This window comes from Ciconia boyciana, chromosome 4, assembly GCF_034638445.1.
Source record: "Ciconia boyciana chromosome 4, ASM3463844v1, whole genome shotgun sequence".
NCBI classification, from domain to species: domain Eukaryota; kingdom Metazoa; phylum Chordata; class Aves; order Ciconiiformes; family Ciconiidae; genus Ciconia; species Ciconia boyciana.
Window position 1 is genome coordinate 90,976,744 of NC_132937.1, and position 14,544 is coordinate 90,991,287.

At 42.6% G+C, this 14,544-nt stretch overlaps 1 protein-coding gene across 4 annotated transcripts in view; it reads left to right on the forward strand.

Moving 5' to 3' along the window:
- Positions 1-14,544, forward strand: part of ELAVL2 (ELAV like RNA binding protein 2) — a 106,826-nt gene that overhangs the window by 64,919 nt on the left and 27,363 nt on the right. For all 4 annotated transcript variants that reach the window (XM_072860586.1, XM_072860585.1, XM_072860587.1 and 1 more), the window contains exon 3: positions 11,594-11,697. In XM_072860586.1, coding sequence (XP_072716687.1) covers positions 11,594-11,697 — 104 coding nt within the window. The remainder of the gene's footprint in view (positions 1-11,593; positions 11,698-14,544) is intronic.

The following is a 14,544-nucleotide window of genomic DNA, read 5'->3' on the forward strand; positions in this document are numbered from 1 at the left end:
GTTAGAGAAGTTTGCTCTTGTTACATGCTGTGGTCCCACTTTTTTATTTACTTTCACCTGTTTTCCAGGTTTATGGGTATAGTAGTCAAAAGGGAGAGGATCTCTAACTTGGCCTTCAAGGAACCTGTCTGATCTGGAGGCTCTTGTCCTTTCTGTCCTCCTCTTTGGAAGTGCAGCATGAAGGAATTTAGCTGTTATGGGTAGGTATACTAAAGCTTTAGAAGGCAAGCCACTGTCTGTGGCTGTTGCAGCTGCTTCCAAAGAGAAAAAAGAAGGAGATTAAGGTTGGCAAGTATACTTTTTCTTGCAAGAAAAGTCATCAGGTGGGCCACTTCCAGGGAGGTTGAGAGGAGAGGCTGTAAAACATCTTAACTGCTGGCCTGGTGTGGTTGGGCTAAATGGCCTGGTTCAGCTGTTTGTGTAACTCCTTAACGTAGCAGTAGAATCTTAATGCAGGTTTGTTGGAAAGAAGAAAACAGGTTTGGTGAGGGTAAATAATTTAGTTTGGAATGTCTTTCAGTTTTTCGTACATTCCGGTGTAGCTGAATTACTGTTTAGAAATAAGTTCTGTATTTCCCAGAGAAACAGGAGGCTTAGAAGACACAGTAGAAATTATTTGAGAAGAACAAACTACTGAGAGGTGGTAATTATGTATAGATTATCTAGGGAAGGTAAAACCTTTGTCATGTTATTCTGCACTTGTCTAACTGTTCATTACTATTTACAGGTGCTGCCCTCAGTCCAGTTGAGGCATAAATTGCTGTCTTGGACAGGTGATCACCACTAGCAGTCCAGCCCTTAAAACTGTCAGTAGACAGATGATAGCAAGGAGACACCACCAGCTTTTAAGAGTGCAAACACTTAATTTGAGTCTAGAACAAGACAATTCTTTATAATTGCCTCATAATCAGAATATATGATCTCTAAATTGATTACAAAGTAGAGGAGGGTGTGTATGCAACTGAGAATGGCAGCAGACACTGCAAGAAAAAAGTGATGTCAGGTTCCCCCATCAAATGGAGGAGATGAGCTGTATTTACTGCGGAAGTGGACTTGAAATGAAACCTTTAGACTACAGTAACCAGCAGGAAAATAGGTGACCTGTTGCTCCGTACTGTAACTTGATATGTCCTATTAATTGTCCTAACTTGAGCAATCTCTGTTTTTATGTGACAGGCCTCACTAGCTAGTCTCCCAGCGCTGAACTGGGGGATGCCTCAGGACACCTAGGCTGTTTCATGCAACCAAGTGTTTCATGCATGAACACTTTTCCAGCAGAGGACTTTTCTAGGTAGTAAGATGCATCGGTGTTCAGACAGCTTCTGTACTTGGTTTTTTTCTTTCATGTCACCAACTCTCTTGTTTATCTCCATTATGAATAATTTGGGTAGTAACAGGACAATAGGAAAAATTGCCTTGTCTCTAGATCTCCTATTCCTCCCCAAGTTCATGAGTGCTTTGCATAAGTAATTAACAGTGATCAAGTGAAGTGAGCTGGCTGGTAATTGCCTTTGAGCATTCAGTAGTTCAGCAGTAACCTCTTCTAGATGGTGTAAATAGCTGTGCATCATGGAAATGTGCAGTGTAGTGATGCATTTTTTTTATTCTGCAATCCTTCTGAGTTACCTTAAGGAAAAATTAGACTTTGCTTGGATTTTGCTAAACAACCAGTTAAATTTCTCAATCTTTTGTCACTTCTTCACTTGCATCACATCTCCAGTAGTCCAACCTAAGTATTCATCATGATTTTTACTTCTAAAATTTCTGTCTATAATCTGTCATCTTAAAAATGTTGAAGCAGTTGCTGGAAATAACCAAGGAGTCCTTTCATGTAAGTAGAGCTCTAGAGTAAGATTATTCCTATTAATAAAGTTGAATGTTTTTGTTGTCAGGAGGAAAATGTTGTTTTACCAATTATATTAAAAGGCCTCTATTCTGCTTTAAGTAATATTGCTGCTACTTTTAAAGCAAAACATTACAAATAGGCAACAGGTGTCACTTCTGTCACAGCTACTTTTTATGACCATTTCCTCTGTGGATAGCATCCATTTGGGACTTTCTCCGAATGTTGTGTAGCAGGAGATTTTCTTTGGGCTTTTACAGCCATATGCAGTATTTAAATAGACTTCATTTACAGTAAGTAAACACTTATGAAACAACTTGGGCAGGATAGAACTAGTTGACTTGTGATTCTTCCTCTTATAAGTATTGTGATTAGAACCTGTACATTTTTAAAGCAAAAAAGTGACGTTTTTCAAGGCACAGTAGTAAATTCAGGAGCACTGTGACCACAGCTATACCTTCCTACTTGTTTATTTTCCTCTTCCTACTTGAAACTTTTTTGGTCTCTTCTGCCTGCTTTTCTTTCCTAAATACTGAATCACTGTGTTCTTTACTTCCTTCTTATTTAATGTTAAATAACTTCATCTACACTTTTCTACTATGCACGTGGATCTCCACTCAGTCTGTTGAGTAGTCCTTTCAAAGGCTGATTAGAATTAAATTGTTTGAAATTACTTTTTTGCCCCTCTCCTCTCAAAATCTGTTCTGTATATTGACTGTAATGACAAAAAGTAAATTTGCATTACCTAATAAATTACTCTTTAATTTGCATCATCATCATATGTGGTGGTCAGGTGATATTTATGAAGCTTGTAAACTTGAAACATAAGTGGAAGTTTCCCCTATTAAAGTGAGTAGCATAGCGCTTTCCAGTTCATGTTTTCTTGTAGGCCACATACTTAGAGGTTGAATATTTGTCAGTGACCACTTAGTGGTGGATATAGTATGCCTAGGTTCAAAGAGATGCCTGACAAAGGATTTTTTTGCCAGTTATGCTTGAATTTGACTGTTGCAAGTGTCAGTTACATAAAATATGAAATATAATTAATGACTATGAACTTTCAAATCATAACCTTTGCTTTAGTCCTTTGCTGTCTTACAAGCTTGGGAGATGCACTTCTGCTATGTGGGGTTTGGTTTTTTAATCAAATTTTGTTGAAGCAAAATTCAAGTCAAACTACTTTTCCTCACTCACTTCCTCATCCCTTCCAGATCATTTTGTTATTTTGACTTCTCTGACTTCAGGTGGTTTCTTCTTTTACCAATTCTTTACCTAACGGTTGTTTTATTCTACACCACATTGTCTGATATCCATAGGATTCCAAGCATAAAATCCAGTAGAAAGTTTATAGAAACAGCTTTCAACAGTGCTGTGAAATAGCCACAAGAACTCTTGAGGAGGAGAAGCTCAACTGATAGTTTGAGCATGTAACTTCTGAAGTATTGCTCACTTCTGCAAATGAGCAGTGTATTCCCCTCACGGTGGTGAATGTTTTCTTCTTACTGGCAGAAGTAGTAACTCACAAAAATAAAACTCAATCATTCCTTTCTTTAGGATAAGCTAAACTTAATACTATTTATACATCTGAGTTATGGAATAAATAGCTGATGTGCACAGTTAGTTTCATCTGTGTTGCGGTAGAGTAGGCCATAGTTTTGAAGATCTAGGAAAGGCTAAACTGGATGTTCAGAATACCTAAACACATAATAGTAGGCAGAGCACCAGGACAGCTCGCTTGGAGAGGTGTCAGGTTTTTCAGACTATAGTGTCATTCAGCACAAGTTGGAAAAACAAAGCTGAGGCAAGAGCCAGATGAAGCTGACCCTGCCTTAAAACAGTACGAGACTAAGCTGCTTTTGGATATATGTTTAAATCTGAGGATGAGTTAACTTGTGGACAACTATAGATTTACCTTCTGTCTTCCATCACCCCATTGTGGACTCACATATGATCTACTTTAAGTGTGTTACTAGACTTGGAAGCAAGTGTGTGTTCTGCAGGAGGTTTCTGTCTTGGTGAGTGGAGTTTGGTGTAGAAGAGGCACAGATAGAAGAGTCCAGAGCTGTTTTCTGTCAGTGTTCAGTTTAATCTTTGGCTTCAGGCAGTACAGCTCATGCAGGCAGGGCATGTAAGGAAGGCGAAGTCACCCTACTAGCTCAAGAGGTGCATTCATTCGGTAGTCCTCATCCTTTCAGAAGAAACTAAGCTATGGTATTAACTCCTCAGAAAGCGATGCCCCCTGTGCTTGCCAGAATGGATGTGGCTACCCAGACGGAGCTCCTGTGAAAACATGCAGCCACCCAGGTCTCAGGCTGCAGGGAGTGCCAGGGCCTCTCTCTGTTCACGCATGGCAGCTGTGCGGACAGCTGTGTGAGGTGTGACCAGGTGGATGGCTTGCTCTGCATGGTGGCAGAGCTATGGGAGGAGCTAGAAAGGTTAAGGAGCATCAGGGAGGCTGAGAAAGAGATCGACTGGTGGTGCCATGCTCTGCCCCCCGAGACAGGAACAGGAGCAGCCACCAGTAAGAACCCACAATCAAGAGGATCCTGTGTCCCCCCCACCGGGCTGAAGGCAGCAGCTCAAAGGAGGAGAGTGAATGGAGGCAAGTCCACGCTCGTGGTGGCAGGCGAAGGCCCTCCCTGCCCACCTCGCCTCCCCAGGTGCCTCTGTACAACAGGTATGAGGCCCTGGAGGTGGAAGGCCAGGCAATGGAGGCTGGGGATGACAGTCCCTCTACACCAGAGGTGTTGCCTAGGTCAGAAGAACGTACCTCTCGTATCAACACCACCTCCACAAGGAAGAGAAGGTGGGTTATAGTTGTGGGTGACTGCCTTCTGAGGGCAATGGAGGGTCCGTTATGCCGGACGGACCCTCCTCTTAGGGAAGTCTGCTGCCTCCCTGGGGCCCGGGTGAAGGATGTCACGAGGATACTCCCTGGCCTGGTACGGCCCTCGGACTATTGCCCCCTACTGCTCTTCCATGTGGGGGGCGATGAAGCTGCAACACGAAGTCCTAGGGCAATCAAAAGAGACTTCAGGGCCTTGGGATGGCTAGTAAGGGACTCTGGAGCTCAGGTTATTTTCTCCTCTCTCCTTCCAGTTGTGGGCAGTGACTCTAGAAAGAACAGAGGCACCCAATCTATCAACTCATGGCTCCATGGCTGGTGTCATCATCATGGTTTTGGTTTTTTTGATAACGGGATGGCCTACACAGCACCAGGTTTGCTGGCGTCTGATGGGATTCGTCTTTCTCAAAGGGGAAAGAGAATCTTTGCTCAGGAAATTGCGGGGATCATCGACAGAGCTTTAAGCTAGACTGGAAGGGGGAGGGGAGTAATATCAGGCTTGCCCGAGGGAAGCTGAGGGACGACGTGCCACGGTTAGAGGGAGCGGGTGCCAGCAAGGGCACTCAGCCTGTGTCTGAGATGTGCTGGGTACGCTGGGGCACAGCTGAAGTTGAACAGAGTTGAGCGAGGGGATACTGAGGCAAGAGGAGCCAAGAGGGAAACGCCACTGAAACACCTCAAAGCACATAAGGGGTGTTCCTCTATGCAGGAGACATGGACAACAGCCCAGCTGAAGTGCCTCTACACCAATGCATGCAGCATGGGCAACAAGCAGGAGGAGCTGGAAGCCACTGTACATCAGGAAAACTATGATATGGTTGCTATCACAGAAACATGGTGGGATGACTCACACAACTAGAGTGCAGCAATGGATGGCTATAAACTCTTCAGGAGGGATAGGCAAGGCAGGAGAGGTGGTGGGGTAGCCCTATACGTTAGGGAGTGTCTGGATAGTTTAGAGCTTGATGATGGTGACGATAGGGTGGAATGTCTATGGGTAAGAATCAGGGGGAAGGCCAACAAGACAGATATTGTGGTGGGAGTCTGTTACAGACCACCCAACCAGGATGAGGAGACTGATGAACTATTCTGTAAGCAGCTGGGAGAAGCCTCATGATCGCTAGCCCTTGTTCTTGTGGGGGACTTCAACTTACCAGATGTCTGCTGGAAATACAATTCAGCAGAGAGGAAACAGTCTAGGAGGTTCCTGGAGTGTGTGGCAGATAACTTCCTGACACAGCTGGTGAGGGAGCCAACTAGGGAAGGTGCCCCGCTGGACCTCTTGTTGACAAAGAGAGAAGGACTTGTGAGCCATGTGATGGTTGGAGGCCATCTTGGGCAGAGTGATCACGAAATGATAGAGTTTTTCAGTTCTTGGAGAAGTGGCGAGGGGGGTCAGCAGAGCTGCCACCTTAGACTTCTGGAGGGCAGGCTTCGGCCTGTTTAGGAGACTGGTCAACAGAGTTCCCTGGGAGGCAGCCCTAAAGGGCAAAGGAGCCCAGGAAGGCTGGACATTCTTTAAGGAGGAAGTCCTCAAGGCACAAGAGCAGGCTGCCCTCAGGTGCCGAAAGACGAGCCAGCAGGGAAGAAGACCATCCTGGCTGAATAGAGAGCTTTGGCTAGAACTCAGGAAAAAGAGGAGAGTCTACGACCTCTGGAAGAAGGGGCAGGCAACTCAGGAGGACTACAAAGGTGTAGCAAGGTTGTGCAGGGAGAAAATTAGAAGGGCCAAAGCCGAGCTAGAGCTCAATCTGGCTGCTGCTGTAAAAGACAAGAAAAAATACTTCTTCAAACACATTAGCAGCAAAAGGAGAGCTAAGGAGAATCTCCAGCCTCTATTAGACAGGGGAGGTAACACAGTGACCAAGGATGAGGAAAAGGCTGAGGTACTTAATGCCTTCTTTGCCTCACTCTTTAATAGTAGGGCCAATTGTTCACTGGGTACCCAGCCCCCTGAGTCGGAAGACAGGGACAGGGACCAGAATGGAGCCCCCATAATCCAGGGGGAAATGGTTAGTGACCTGCTGCACCACTTAGACACTCACAAGTCTATGGGGCCTGATGGGATCCACCCGAGAGTACTGAAGGAACTGGCAGAAGTGCTCACCAAGCCCCTTTCCATCATTTACCAGCAGTCCTGGCTAACTGGGGAGGTCCCAGTTGACTGGAGATTAGCAAATGTGACACCCATCTACAAGAAGGGCCGGAGGGAGGATGCGGGGAACTACAGGCCTGTCAGCCTGACCTCGGTACCGGGGAAGCTGATGGAGCAGATCATCCTGAGTGCCATCACACGGCCTGTAGAGAATAACCAAGGGATCAAGCCCAGCCAGCATGGGTTTAGGAAAGGCAGGTCCTGCTTGACCAACCTGATCTCCTTCTAGGACAAGGTGACCTGCCTAGTGGATGAGGGAAAGGCTGTGGATGTTGTCTATCTAGACTTCAGTAAAGCCCTTGACACGGTTTCCCACAGCATTCTCCTGGAGAAACTGGCTGCTCATGGCTTGGACGGGCGTACTCTTTGCTGGGTAAAGAACTGGGTGGTTGGCTGGGCCCAAAGAGTGGTAGTGAATGGAGTTTACTCCAGTTGGTGGCCAGTCACAAGTGGTGTTCCCCAGGGCTCTGTGTTGGGGCCAGTCCTGTTTAATATCTTTACCAGTGATCTGGACGAGGGGATCGAGTGCACCCTCAGTAAGTCTGCAGATGACACCAAGCTGTGCGGGAGTGTTGATCTGCTTGAGGGTAGGAAGGCTCTGCAGAGGGACCTGGACAGGCTGGATTGATGGGCCGAGGCCCATTGTACAAGGTTTAACAAGGCCAAGTGCAAGGTCCTGCACTTGGGCCACAGCAACCCCATGCAATGCTACAGGCTTGGGGAAGAGTGGCTGGAAAGCTGCCTGGCAGAGAAGGACCTGGGGGTGTTGGTTGACAGCTGGCTGAATATGAGCCAGCAGTGTGCCCAGGTGGCCAAGAAAGCCAATGGCATCCTGGCTTGTATCAAAAATAGTGTGGCCAGCAGGACTAGGGAAGTGATCGTGCCCCTGTACTCGGCACTGGTGAGGCTGAACCTCAAATGCTGTGTTCAGTTTTGGGCTCCTCACTACAAGAGAGACATTGAGGTGCTGGAGTGTGTCCAGAGAAGGGCAATGAAGCTGGTGAAGGGTCTGGAGCAGAAGTCTGATGAGGAGCGGCTGAGGGAACTGGGGTTGTTTAGCCTGGAGAAGCGGAGGCTGAGGGGAGACCTTATTGCTTCTACAAGTACCTGAAAAGAGGTTGTAGAGAGGTGGGGGTCAGTCTCTTCTCCCAGGTAACAAGTGATAGGACGAGAGGAAATGACCTCAAGTTTTGCCAGGGGAGGTTTAGATTGGGTATTAGGAAAAATTACTTCACTGAAAGGGTTGTCAAGCATTGGACCAGGCTGCCCAGGGAAGTGGCTGAGTCGCCATCCCTGGATGTATTTAAAAGACATTTTGATGAGGTGCTTAGGGACATGGTGTAGTGGTGGTCTTGGTAGTGTTAGGTTTATGGTTGGACTTGATGATCTGAAAGGTCTTTTCCAACCTATACGATTCTGTGATTCTGTGAAATTAGTCATTACAATTATTAAATAATGAAGTTTCTCTTTTTAGATATTCTGAGTGGTGGCTGATTTCATTTAAGTGTATCTAGCTTCTACTTAGTTTGTCTTGAATGCAAAAAGTTTAGACATTGAGGAGGGGGAAAAAGCTGCACAGAAGGAGAACTTGTTTGAATTATACTGGCCAGGTATCTAATTTTATTTGAGTAAAATTTGTGTGCAGTGGGTATGCTGCTCTTTCTCCATGTGAAATTCACAATCAGATGGGACCTCCCTGGCTTGTACAGCCACAGTGGTACTCGTGTAAGTTTGGACTGATGTCCTGTACATCAGTGAAACACTTAGGAAGAACTGAGCTTCTAGGTTCTTGTAACCCAGTTGGTACTTCCCACCAAGTGAGAAACAGCACCATCTGTCAGACATACTTTGCAATAATTGGGATATCTGATGGGTCATTTGAAATAGCTGCTTTACTGCATTTTGTGAAATGCTTGTCTGGATTTTCTAAAACTCAGCCATCTGTATATGAACTGGCAACCCTCGTAAACAAGCATCTTCCCTTAACCCAAGCAGGAAGACTCAAAAGTGATCCCTCAAGCATCTGATTCCAAAAATCAGGTTCAGTTTCCAATTACTTGTATTGCTTGTTGAGAGCTGAGATTCATCTTTCTTATGTTCTTCTGTGAAGAAAGTGATTTTTGACTCTGAATTATTGATAATGTGTAATTGAACCACTAATATTCAGGCCAAATTTTGATTTCTTTAGGACGTTTTACCTGTTCTTAACATTTTCAAATGTATAAGGCCTTTGAATGTTAGATCTGAACACCTTTGAATTTTAGATGATAGCCCAAATTAAACAAAACTGAATTAAATAAAATAAGTAATTCACAGAATCACTGAGGGCAGCAGGGACTTCTGGAGATAATCTAGTCAGCTCCCCTTCCTCAAGCGGGTTCTCCCTGAGAAGGTTGCCCAGGACCATGTCCAGTCAGACTTTGAGTATCTCTGGGAATGGAGACTTCACAACCCCTCTGGGTGGCCTACTTCAGTGTTTCAGCACCCTCACAGTGAAAGCTTTTTTAAATTGCAAAATTGCAGAACAAACCTGCAGAAATGAGTTCAAGCTTGTCCTGAATAAATTACTGGATTTTGCTTGGTGCAGCTTCCTAGGTTAATCTACTAGTATTCATCAAGCTTAATTAATAGAACATCTGCAGAAGAACTGGTCATGAATGATATCCTTTGTAACAGCTGGGTATACTCTTTGCCTGTAGTGGTCTGGGTGTTTTTAATGTGAAAAATGGATCACATGAACAGAGGGGTAGTAGAAATAATTTCTGCACATCTTTTTCTGTTCACTCTGGAATTACTGAGTAGTGTATTGGGAACGTCTTACATGAAATAGGTTTCTCTTAGATTTTTATGTCTTTTAAGGTTGTGGTTTAAATGGATTCCTTCTTAGGAGATTAATAACAACAGCAAAAATCAGTATTTCTGTATTAGGAGATGAGACTAAAATAGAAACCTTGCACAAATGGAGACATTCCTTTAAGTTGCTCTTCTTTGGAGACACTGCTGGGAAGAGTTTCTGCAGACAGTGGGAGTGATGGAGGTGACAGGTACAGAAATTGCTCTACTGTAATCAAACTAATAAGGAAAAAAGGCACTTTAGGGTAAGGAATTTAGCTCTATCTAGGTAGAGCTGTAAATGAATACAGAAATGCTACTGCATATTTCCATATTGGTTGTTACAGAAACACAGAATTGCTGGGGTTGGAGGCACTTATGGAGATTGTGTAGTCCAACCTCCTGCTCAGAGCAGGGTTGTCTACAGCAGGTTGCTCAGGACTTTGTCCAGCTGGGTTTTGGATGTTTTTTGTCAAAAAATTTGCATATATTAACCTGTTCATGGCTTCATCTAGCCAACATATTTGTGTTTGTGCTGTTTTGAGGAGGAGATTGGGAAGAATTAGGGGTAGCTTGGATGGGTGGTGGTGTCCTCTACTTTTGGTGCTATGGTAGAGTAATTTGTACAAAATTATGAATGCTAGCAGTGGTGGGCTTGTTACTAAGCCCCCTGTTGTCTGTCTTAATTACAAACTTCCCATCTGTTTTTTGCTTTGTATACTATTTAATACATGCTACAAGAACTCGATACAGCACAGGTTCCTTTATGTCTTTGCTGGCAATAAATGAATTGGCCATTTGTGCTTGATTGTAATATTGTTTATCCTTTTCTATTGTTGTATCTCCAAGCTAATCTTTCAAACTAGCATTTTGTGCATTAGATATATTGGATGCTTCCCGTTGGCTTGTTGACTGGTTTATGGACCTCGTCATTTCAGTTTCTAAAAAAGGAATGTTCAAGGGGTATGGGAGAGTGTTTCTGAAAAGGTCTGTGCTAATGAAGGGATAGTATTCTTATAAGTGGTATCCTATTTGCGTTCTTATGCACTAAAAATATTTTTAAAGGGGTATGCTGAAGGCAGCTAGTTAAGGATGATCAAACTGTATTTCTGCAACTAATCCTTCAAACTTTAGGTTTTGAAGTTGTCAAGAAATGACAACTGGCTGCTAACTCAAGTCTTTAATAAGAAGTGCTTAGACAGAATACATTTTTAGAAATGGGCTGTGGTTCACTGATTAAGAGCTAATTAAAAATGCTTTGTGTCCATCTATCATCTGAATTCCCAATGATAAAAGAACCTGAAAATGTTGCGTCTTTGGATGATGTTTAGCTCGTGACCAGTTACTTGTACCATTTGTTTTGAATATAGGAACAAAATGAGCCTTTAAAGCTCTAGTTAGTGTATGAATAACATCTGTAGAAATGTTCAGCTTCAAATATGGCTCAAATTCTGTTCTTGAAGTATATTTGAAACACACTAATTTTCAAGCACGGGTCCAGAATTTTGCCACTATACTTCCTATGTTCAATTAAAAAGTTCAGAAGTGAGTGAGTAGTGGATTTTTGATGTCGTTTTAACGTTGAAGCTCCTTAACTTCCTCTAGTCTCTAACAGATCATTACAAACTCCTAAACCTATTTTTCATAACAATTGTTAAGTCTTTCATTAAACTGACTGTAGCCATTTCTGTATTGAACTTAGGGCAGTCCATGGGAACAGAGGAAGCTAGTTGAAAAACACTAACCTTACTGGAAAAATTAGGTGTTGTGAGCCTTTGAAACTTTATCTGGGGCAGATACTGTTCTATACTATAAGCAATTTTTGCTCAGTGTGTCTATAAAGGTTTTAAACACTGTTAGTTATCCATTGCATAGCAGAGCAGCACTAATGATCACTCTTCTTTCTCTTTTTAATCAGGACAGAGCTTGGGTTATGGTTTTGTGAACTACGTTGACCCCAAGGATGCTGAAAAAGCTATCAACACTCTGAATGGATTGAGACTTCAAACTAAAACCATAAAAGTATGTAGTATTAATTATGATTTAAAGAAACTGAAGTGTTTTGACTTCTTGTTGATCCGATGCCTGATTTGTTTTCCAAGTGTAACTTCAGCATTCTGCTAATGTCAATAGAGTAGACTAGAACTTCACCATGTAGCAGATGGTTAGTCCTTTGTAGTCTGTTTAGATGTAGAGAGGTAGATTATGATTAAATATTATAACACATGATAACATTTTAGATGTGAGCTTGAATTGTTTTAACTGAGAAATTGTTGTATGCTTTAGTTGCAGAAATGCAATATAGCATGTAGTCTGAACACTGCACTATGTGCTTCTTCCTTACTTTCTCAAAGAAGATGGTATAACTTTTTAATACTCCGTTTTTTTTAGGTTGCTGGTGTCTTGTTTCTCTTACAAATCCTTAAAACAAAATGCTGGAATAATTATTTTGGTTCTCTATGAATGCTATGAATTGCTGGACTCCTAGGGCTCTAGTCTCTAATGTCTGACATTCCTGGTTTTTTGTTTGTGTTGTAACTCCTGTACCTCTTGTTTACTAAATTCAGTTTCTTGAATTTCTAGAAGCAGGAATCTTAGCAGTTGCTTTTTCTCATCTACTGCCTTATTCCAGTATCAGAAGAGTGAGGATACTCATTTTGAGCAATTGTTTGAGCTCTGAAATTTTGAGAGAGAGGAGATGAAATAAAATGTCACGGAATGCAGACTTTTGAACATGTTTCACAGGTGTTAGTGCCTGAAGGCAATCCATGTTCCAACCAGTCCATTCTTCCTCATTAAACAGCAGGGTTTGCTAGCTCATCACTTGGATAGTGACTGCCCTCTTAACTAGGATCATGTTTGAGCCATAAGATAAAGCTCACCTCTAAAAAGGTTTGAACTTAAAAAGCAGTGCAGAGCCACTTAAAGATGCCTGAGACGAAAATAAGATGGCAGTAATTATGGTTAGAATGCCCTACCTGGTCTGGATTCATAAGATTATTAATAAAAGTGGATTACACTATTTAAAACTTAAATACTGCTGTTTAACAAATGGTGAATCATGGCTCATAATAACAACGGATGAAAGACATGGATAGATGCTTTGCTGCTGAAAACTCCCATGTGCGTCTGGCAGACTTCTTGCCCACAGGCAGTCTCTCCCATTTTCTCCTTTGGGGGAAAATTGAGGAAAGTAATTTTGTGCTCCAGGTTTTCTGAACCTGCCTTTTAGGTAGTGGTGAGAAAGGGAATGGGTTTGCGTTCCAGTAGTATTGCAGGTACACTGTATCTTTGCATTTAATGACTTGGATTGGACAAATAAAAAAACGCATTTGTCCAGGATAAGTTGGAAGTTCTGGTGACTGTATAGTGAGGCAAAAAAGGGTGTTACAGAGAATCAAGCCAGGTCTCCCAAACCAAAATGATTCCTTAAGGGGGTTTCCAGTGACTTACTTTATGCTGCCAGTATATGAATTCTTAATCCTCTTTTATCTTGCTAAGTGATTAATGCAAACAGTCACTATATTTCTGCAGCTAAAAATTTATTGTAAAAAAAAAAAGTCTGGGGAAAAAAGTGAAAATGGAGTAGACAGATGTGGGTGATGACACCGGTGGTTTTCCTCACCTGCCTCCTCAGGACATAAAAGTAGAATTGTAGGCTATAAACAATACCAGATAGTGATCCTTGCAGTGAGACTAAAGCTTGTGTGTAAATTTTCAGGGATTTGTGCCTTAGATGTCCTTAGCTAAAGAAAATCTGAAACATTTGAGTTGTCACAAGCTGAAATGATGATCTCTTCACCAAAATAAAGAAAATCTGTTTAGTTAGAAAAAAAAGTATTTGTAAATGTTGCTTGTTCATGTTACAGGTAAAATTCTGACTAACTACCCACATTCATCCCTGTTTGATTTCAGCAGCATCTTTCAGTGTTAGTGTGCATGACTTGAGGGAAACAACTGCCTTACTCTCTTCTCCTTTACTCTTCTTCCTTCTTGGACACAAGCTGGGTTTCAGGCCAAGTTTTCATGACTGCTTTCTCCCAAGATGCTGTTTAAAGAGGCTGGTTTTACCTCCTTCCGTGCTGCAGAAGGGGCAGAGGCTAGGGGGATCCCTCATGTGTTTTAAGACTAAGGCATTTGGACAGTTGCTTCTCCTGTTAAAAGACCTAAGATGTCAGTGTGTGTCAGTGACTTTAAAGGAGACTCATTAAGAGCATCTGCCTTTATCTGTGAACCAACAGAAATGCCCAGCCTACTGTGAAGCACTTTGTAATTCACATATTCATCAGATCAGCCTAGAGGCAATACTGAGCAGCAGTAAAGTTGATGTCTGAGGCCTTTGCTGCCTCTGGGGATAACAACTGGAGTGGAGGGAGACACACATGAGATCTCAGTGCCAGGACCGTTGCAGAGACTACTTACAGTTTATAGACCACAGTGTTCCTATTTGTCCAGAGTTGATACTTCAATTAAAAAAGAAACCAGCTGTTTGGCAAACTCAGAATCCAACCCTGCTTTAAAAAATCCAAGCTTTAAAAAATGGGTATCATTGAGATTTTTGTATATACTTTCATATGAAAAATGGTGGAATAGGATAGTGTTAGTGGATATTTTTACTTCAAAAGAAAAAAGAGATGCTTGTTCTTTGTACATTTTTGGGACTTCTGTAGAAGTGTTTAAGTAGTTCTCTAGATTGATGGTTGAAAGTGTTTGTTTCCTATTAATCTACAAAACTGGAAGTAACCTCCTTGGTTAGGTGATGGACCTTCACATTGTTGCTGAACTAAGAGCATTCCCACTCAGAGGGAATTGTCCTGATCCTGATGTGTGACGTTCTAGACTGGGGCCATGACACATACCTCTGATCCG